The sequence below is a fragment of the Theobroma umbraticum genome, unplaced genomic scaffold, assembly GCF_002168275.2.
Source record: "Theobroma umbraticum cultivar Fairchild unplaced genomic scaffold, ASM216827v3 scaffold_51.0, whole genome shotgun sequence".
NCBI classification, from domain to species: domain Eukaryota; kingdom Viridiplantae; phylum Streptophyta; class Magnoliopsida; order Malvales; family Malvaceae; genus Theobroma; species Theobroma umbraticum.
The window spans coordinates 2,990,670-2,999,210 of NW_018397260.1; the positions used below are offsets into that span (position 1 = coordinate 2,990,670).

At 35.4% G+C, this 8,541-nt stretch overlaps 1 protein-coding gene across 1 annotated transcript; it reads left to right on the forward strand.

Annotated features, from left to right (window-relative positions):
* Positions 1-2,755: 2,755 nt before the first annotated feature.
* LOC110416229 (pentatricopeptide repeat-containing protein At3g29230-like) lies at positions 2,756-5,358 on the forward strand. Its single transcript, XM_021428139.2, has one exon. It carries the CDS (start codon positions 2,784-2,786, stop codon positions 4,650-4,652), a length of 1,869 nt encoding a protein of 622 aa, XP_021283814.1. The 5' UTR covers positions 2,756-2,783; the 3' UTR covers positions 4,653-5,358.
* The last annotated feature ends 3,183 nt before the right edge of the window (positions 5,359-8,541 follow it).

Consider the following 8,541-nt stretch of genomic DNA (forward strand, 5'->3'; position numbering starts at 1 on the left):
GCAAGGGAATTGTAATGGGTTATAATAATGAGATCTCTATGCATCAAAACATAATCTCTAAATATTCCTGGTTGATATATCATTGAAACTGGATATTAATGATGATTAGAAATTGGTGCACTTCGTGTTCCTTACTTGGAAAGTAAGCAACCAATCTCATAGTTGAAGTATAAAGATATTTGAAACTAGAACATAGGTGCTTGTTCCGTGAACAAGTTCACTGAACATAATCTGACGTGAGAAATATATTTAGTATCTTATTCTAATGTTTATACAAATATTTATCGTGTCAATCATGTAAATACTTTTTAGACTTGAGACATTAGGTTGTCTTATATGTGGATAGTTATATATTTGATCATATCCCTACGGATTCTACCAAAGTTGCCAAAATAAGATATGGTTGATTGTAATATAAAGCATGTGACGGCAAATGAGTGGTTAAAAAAAGAAATCATTACCCCAAGTGATTTAGGGGACATATCCTAATAATTATTGGTTGATATTTGCTTGTTGAAGTCCTCAACCAAAGTGATTTGGAGATTATGAAAAAAAGATTCATAAGTCACCATAAAGCTAATGATCTAACTTCAAAAATGAATATGGAGATCAATAAGAGTAGACATTGCATCATGCTTTTATCATTTTCAAGATAAATGATGAGAGAATGAATTATATTGATAGTTTTTACACTGAAAGATTGCCAAAGAACTCTTTAACTCTCCTAACAATTAGGTAGCTATGATGTATTGTTAAATGCCAATCTTGGTTTATGATATTAAATTAATTAATTTAATAAAAATTATAATTCAATTTCATTTTCAATATATTGGGAACCTAATGAGTCACACACAATAAATTGTATTATAAATTAAATTGAGAGTGTGATAATTTAAGTTGAACTTAAATCATATACTAGGTTTTTAACTTCTAAAAACTTAATTAAAATAGTTTAATTAAGTATAAAGATAATATTATAATTAATTATAAAATTAAAGCCTCAATTGTAAACAAATAAAGTAAATTTAATTTAATTTTAATTTACAATGACTTAATTAAAAAGGTCTAATTAAGTGTTGGACCAATATTATAAAGGGTAATAATATTAAGGTCTTATTTGCAATTTAAGAAGTTAATTAACTTAGATATAAATATCACTTTTTAGCTATTCCTCATAACATAAGTGAAACACACAAGTTAGGTTTTTTGAGTTGTCAAAAAATTAACAAGAAAAGCCTGGCCGCACATTTTCTTAAGTGACTTGGAAAAATAGTTTTCCAACTTTGTGATTCGGATAGGAAGAGTGCGATTGTGTGGGGAAGATAAGTTGTTGTCACCTTGCTAGCACAAAGGCATAGTTGAGAAAGCTCCCTTCTTGTGAAAGTTCTAGTGCAACCACATGTGAAACCGTTAGAGGCTAAGCATTTGAGTGGCTGGGGTTCTTCGCTCGCTTTGTGGAGTTCATGGGTTGGACAAGGAAAAGTTACCATTATAATAGCCACATCATTTTGTGAAAATGATTTTATTTTTTCTGATTATTCATCTCTTTTAGTTTTGTTTGTATTAAAACTATTAAAGAGATCCATGGTATGTGTGACATGTTTTTGTTATTCATTTACAATTTTTTTGTTTCATTTTGTTACGTTTAATCTGATCATACGATTTCTAGCAAAAAATAGCTGAGTAAAAGAGATAGGAGCTTAAAAAGAGTTTGGGAGAAAGTATCTTAGATAAAGAGTTTATTGAATTTGTTTTTGTCCTTGATGAATTGTCCAATCTACTATATATACCAAGTAAAAGTGGTTGCTTAGAATCAATTATCGAAAAGAGTGTTTATTAGACATCATGGGAAAAGTATGTTTTAGGAAGAAAACGTTTGTCATAGGAGGAGCACATTAGCCCACTATTTATATTTGAAATATGTTCATCATGGGAAAAACACATGAACCAACTTAAAATCATTGAGGTAGTGAGTGGATACTTGAGTGCAATGGCATAGTGAAGCTCAATGCATAGTGGAGCTCAATGATACTAAGAGTTTCTTGAGAATAGATAAAAAGGATAAATACTTATACTTCATAGAAAGGTTAAAAGTAAAACTTCTCAACTATTTTCAAATCCAAGTCATTAAGCCAAAATCACCAAAACATCTTAAGGATGAAATAACATGTGAATCTTACATCTTGTTGCGGATTACTTTAATTGTTGTCCGCGTGATATAGTTGTTTTATAATTGTTTTCATTTTGAAAAATAACTTTAAGAAAATAAGAAATTAGTATCCAAAATTAAGTACTTACGATTTCTAAAATGGTTGTTACAATGTTTATACCAACCAAATTTATTATTGTTAATTTTGATTTGGGATGTTGTTGTATATACTAAGGTTTGTTATACATCTTATCCATAGATACAAGGTAGTTATTGCTTGATGGACAAGAGGCATCGGCATTTTAAGCCTAAAAAATACGTAATTGATTTTTTTAATCTTCACATAAGAAAAACCTCGAAATTATTGTGATAAAATCATGGTGGTAAAATAAAATGTTAAAAAAGAACATGGAACTCTACAATAAAACAAACTAAATTGTCACAAATTTATAAAAGAACATAAGTAAAAGTTAAATAAAAATACATGTATAATTTTATAATTACACATAAATTTACGAGTCCTGAAAGGAGATATGTTAACTTTATGGGTCCTCAAGGGAATATATCAAGCCTAAGCTTCTAATTGAAGAACACCGAGGTGCCAACTCTAAAAGGTGAAGGAGAAGGACCAAAAATGGAGCAAAATCTGCTCAAAATCTTACAAAACTGCAAAACTAAGAGACACCTAAATCAAACCCATCTTCAGTTTCTCATCCACGGATTACAAAATAACAGTTTCGTGTTACCCAAGCTTATCACTATCTCTTCTCAACTTGATTCTCTCGATTACACCCTCAAAATATTCAAAAACTCACAAAACCCAAATCTTATTTCTTACAATACGATGATCAAATGCTTCATAGGCAAATCCCATAAAGCTACCCTGCATCTTTACAACCAAATGAAAGCCCTGAAAATAAACCCAAATAGCTATACTTTCAGCTTTCTTTTGAGATGTTTTGAGTCATTTGAAGCTTTAAAAGATGGAATGATAATTCATGGTGATGTTTTGAAGATGGGCCTTGGTTCCAGTGTGTTCGTTCAAAATATCCTCTTGGATTTTTACGCCAAATGTGGCGGGAATTTGGGGTCTGCTTTGAGAGTGTTTGAAGAAATGCCTGATAGAGATGTGGTCTCGTGGAATTCGATGATTGGAGCGTACATGGCTCGTGGAGAGATTGAATCTGCAATTGGGTTGTTTGAGTTGATGCCGGAGAGAAATGCCGTCACGTGGAATTCTCTTCTTTCGGGTCTCTCCAAGGCTGGGAATATGAGTTTGGCTAGTTCAGTTTTTGAGAGAATGCCCGAAAGGAATGAGATTGCATGGAATTCCATGATTTCTGGATATTTAAAGATGGGTAATTTAGATGCTGCAAGGTCAATTTTTGATCAAATGCCTCAGAAAACTGTGGCCTCGTGGACAGCTTTGATATCAGGATACGTTACAATTGGTGATATTGAATCTGCCAGAAGTGTTTTTAATCAGATGCCTGTTAAGAATGTGGTTTCTTGGAATGCTATGATTGCAGGTTATGTTCATAGTCACATGTTTGATGAAGCTCTACGTGTGTTTCACAAAATGTTAGTTGATGGCAAGTACAAGCCTGATCAAACTACTTTGATCACCGTGCTTTCGGCCTGTTCTCATTTGAGCTCACTCGAACATGGGAAGTGGATCGATTCCTATATTAAGAAAAATAAACTTGACTTGTCTGTTCCTTTGGGCAATGCCTTGATAGACATGTTTGCTAAATGCGGAGATGTGGAAAATGCAAAAGCAGTTTTCAATAAGATGGCTAATAAATGTATAATTACTTGGACATCAATGGTTTCTGGATTAGCTGTTAACGGGCAGTGTAGAGAAGCTTTAGATCTTTTTGATAGAATGTGTTTAGAAAAAATAAAACCTGATGACGTCATTTTTGTCACTGTCCTCTCAGCTTGCACTCATGGTGGGTTGGTAGAGGAGGGTAAAAGGGTATTTGACCAGATGGCCCTGCAGTTTGATATCAAACCACGAATTGAGCATTATGGATGCATGGTTGATCTTCTTGGTCGAGCGGGGAGGCTAGAGGAAGCTGTGAGTTTTATAGAAAGCATGCATTTGAAGCCAAATGATGTCATTTGCGCAAGCTTACTAAGCTCTTGCCAGATTCATGGAAAGGGGGACTTGTTGGAATCCATTACCAGAAAAATTCTGGACCAGCAGCCTTCAAATCCAGGGTATTTAATGCTTCTCTCAAACTTGAGTGCATCAATGAGACGGTGGGCAGATTTTTCAAGCTTTCAGGTGGCAATGAGACAGCAGGGGATTGAAAAAGTTCCCGGTTGCAGTTCAATTCAAGTGGGAAACATAGTACATGAGTTTCTAGCCAAAGACACGAGGCATGAAAAAAGAAAGGAGATATATGGCATTTTGTACAGTTTGAATGGACAATTGAAAGCAGTATTTGACTCTCCAATGAGCTGTGAGAATTTCACAAATTTGATTACAGCATTTTGACCCTAGAAGATAGTTCACTGATGAGTGCTATTACAATTGCAGCATCCGATGTCTTGGATTCTACTAATAATTTGGGTTCTTTGGATATCTTTGTACAGCACTGATTAAGGCTTGATCAAGGGAGGAGAATGGTAGGGCTCAGAGCTTGTTTGATAAAATTCTTTCTGAGTTTCTCCATGCTAACAAAATCGTATGCTGTGGTTGCCCAGCGTTTAGCCAATAGCAGAAGACTTGATTTGTTGTTCTTATGGATACATTTTTATTCTGTAGAGCTGTCTTTGACACTTGATTACTAATGTGAAGGATTCGTTGCAGTGCTTATATGTGAGGTTGCTCAGAAAACACCTATTCCAAAAGACATTAAAAATTTGCTTCAAGTACCAAGGGAAAAACTAAGAAACAAAATTTGCTTGAAGCACAAAATTGCAGTAGCCTGCATAGACCAATGACCAAGATATTGATAGAATAGGCAATGTTGTAGCCATTAATAAGGGAAGGATCTACGAGCAGGGATGCAAAAAGGTCTCACAAGTCACAACAGTGTTCCACATCTTCTAAGACCTGATAGAGTGTGTTGTGGCTATTCGTAAGGAACCTTTTAGAGAAATGTGTTAATGAAAGGTGACAAGCAGTGTTAATCTTCAATGCTAGGGTATGTAATTAAGGAAACCCTTCAATTTGTTACCTTTCCACAGTTAATTTTCAGATGCTGTAATGTTTAGTTGTCTCATTTTCATATGGATTCCAATCAAACACAACAAAGGAATCCAGCTTGATGTGATATATAAATCTCTGAACTTTTTTTGTCAGTTCTTTTAGATAGTTGGTTTCAAGCTCCCTGAAAGTGCATATTTTCGTCATGGTTTTCCCTTTGAGGAAATTTCATCCAGCTACCCTTAGTTTCCTTTGCTCTACTTTGTCAATGGGACCTAAAATGGAAACATTGTCCTGTACTCCATAAACTAGAGTTGCTGCTTTTTTTCCCACTCCCATTAGGTCCTTGTACATATACCTTTTTTTTCTCGTGGAGTCTATCAAGCCTCTATGCCTTTCATCCTTATATTTTTGTACTCCTGTTGTGGTTTTTTGACGATACATTTCCCATCTTTCCTCTAGTTTTTAAAGTTTCCATGGATGGCAGAAATAAAGTGCTTAATGGAACTGGTAGATTGTATCTAAAGCAAGGGCATTTCCATGGTTATTAATAACTGGAATTTCAATTGACAAATATTGTTTGGAATCCACATTTTCCCCGGGACTGCCTTTACACAGCAGTGTTAATCCCCCCCCTTTCCCCCCCCCCCCCCCCCCCCCCCCCCCTGGGCGTCTCATGTTGTATCAGTGTTAATGGAAAAAAACAATTGTTTTTAATTATAGAAGCTCTTGTAGTCATCAGGGATGCTGGACAAGTGTTGGTGAAATGATAATCATAAGGACTTGGTGGTTGTCTAGGGCTTGCATTCAACTCGCAATGCACTGCAGAATCCTGTTGGCTCAAGCACATTCCTCATTTGATTATTTCAAGGTCCTTGGCTTGTATTCTAGGGCCTAGCGAATAATGTTCTGTCTCTAATTTATATGGGAAATGACCTCTTACTGTTATAGTATGATATATAAAAACTAACAAAACTCTTAGGAAGTAAGGAAATCCTTGTTGCGCTCTAGGTTTGTATAATTTTATGATGGATCACACAGGTTCTCATGGTCTGGTGGCGTGTACAGCGGGGGTGTGCTCGAGTCATTTGAATTGGACATTTCACCTTGTACTGTTAACGGCTTTATCTCTTTTGTGTACTCTGTTAAATTATGAAACATGTCACCCTGGAATAAGAGAAACTGCCCTACAAATGAAAGTGGAGGCTATTTCTTATCTTCCCTGCGTCCAGATGTAGCCAGATATAATTCTAATTCAGCCACAAACAACTATATGCATGGAACAGAGTATGGAAGTACTAACACGCACAATGAATGGTAATTTAACCCCCAAATGTTTCCAGGATGAGTGCCCTCAACAGATCAAGTGCGCTGGAGTAGGACTTGGTTCTAAGTCCTTTCAAAGGGTCTAATAGAAGATGACTTGTACCGGACACTGCTCTCAAAAAGTAAAAATATGTGGAATAGTTGAAATTTTAGACAAAATTACATTTGTCCTCTCATGCTTACCTGTTAGATTGTAACTCTTCAACAGGGAAAGAGCAAGAAAAAGAGCAAAGGGGGCTTCCTTTAATAGATAGTTATAGCATTTCCTAAACGAAAATTGCAAAAAAGGAAGTTGCATGTTGGTCAAATCAAGGACAACCTAACCTGAGGTTAGTGGAGTTTACATCAATCATGCTTTAGGAATATATCTAGTCAATGATCGACGTTGTGATAGGATATTGAAAAACAAATACTATAATAGATGTGGTGTGATGTGATGTTGGTTGCTGAATTTGTGAATGTTCTGTCTTGAAAAGGATCTAATTTGGGTCTGATACAAAGGCATGAATTCCATCAATTAGTGTTTACTGTTTTGACCGATCCTTTCTGTTGTCATTTTCATGCTCAGGATTGTAAGATGAAGCGCAGAAGGTACCTTGTTTTGGTAAGTGCAGCGAACACTTGCATTGCTTGTTGTCCCCTGGATAAAATATGAACACGACATGTGTCCTTGGGAATATACAAATGTGCAAAACTGATAAAACTTTCGGTGATGATGAAAGTGGCGATATAGAGAAGGCAAACGTTTTTGCAGGTGGAGTTTGGCATCTTGTCCCAATTGTTCGTTCCCCCCTTCTGTTCTCTTCACTTCATCATTTCATGTGGTATTGAATTGACATCTTTGGAGGTTCTAGAATTCAAATGTGGGTTTTCTTTTCTTTTTCCTCTTCAAAAGTTTGGGTACAAAAGGCAGTTCACCATGTGTCAACTTCACGTTCTTATAGGATGTCTAAATCACTTTGATGCTAAAACAGGGTGGGGATATGTTGACCAAATTTATATAGAACTCTCTGAAATGACATTCTGGAAACTAAGCCATACACCATGCTCAACTTTCAATAAAGAGGTTAAGAGTCGAACCAATTTCTGAAAATTTTGCTCTGTCAATGGAAGAAAACAGAAAGAAATTGTTTAAGCCATCTTGGCTGGCCAATTAAGGCACTTCAGATAAAGTTGATGTACCAGAAACTGCAGAATTTGAGAGAATAGGCCATCGTTCTATAAATTCTAATCACCATTGCGATCATTTCTTGTTCCTGTTCTAAATTTTCCGGGGAATGATGTTTTAAATTTTTTTTAACTACTTTCCATGGACATTGTGCAGAAATGGGGAAACTCATCAGGCTTTTATTTTGCATTATACCAATTGTTATGAGAAGCCTTTCTTCCTTCTAAATCTTGCAGCATTAAGGCAATCAATCACGAAAATTGTGACCAAATAGAAGAAGAAAGAAATGAGTCATAAAGACCAAACAAAGAAACTAAACTCTATATCATTCGGGTAATAATCAGTTGATGAACTTCATCCAAGATTCTTGGAAGTTAGGAGTGCACCAGACGTAAAGGGATTAGTAGCTTGAAAACCTAGGAATTGATTTAACTGCTTCTGAAAGTTTCTCTTGACCTTTAACGTTGCTTTGAAGTGTAACAACCTTTTCCAATTAGTGAGAGATTCTCTTTATAACAACAAAAAGGAGAAAAGAGAAGGCAAAGATTTAATGATTCCCCAGCTGCTGCAACCCTTTCTTTTTCTAAGTGAAATTTGCTTCCATCATTAAAAAAAAAAATACATTATTTGAAAACAAAGGTCACTATCCTACCCCTCTGCCATTTTCTAGGGCATGTGGGTTTCATATTAACTGATTTGTAGGGTAAAATAATGATCCCCTGCCCTGATCAAATCAGAACT

What these genes read in the sequence shown, in the direction of transcription:
- LOC110416229 (XM_021428139.2), top strand. Translation starts at nt 2,784, where the DNA reads ATGGAGCAAAATCTGCTCAAAATCTTACAAAACTGCAAAACTAAGAGA.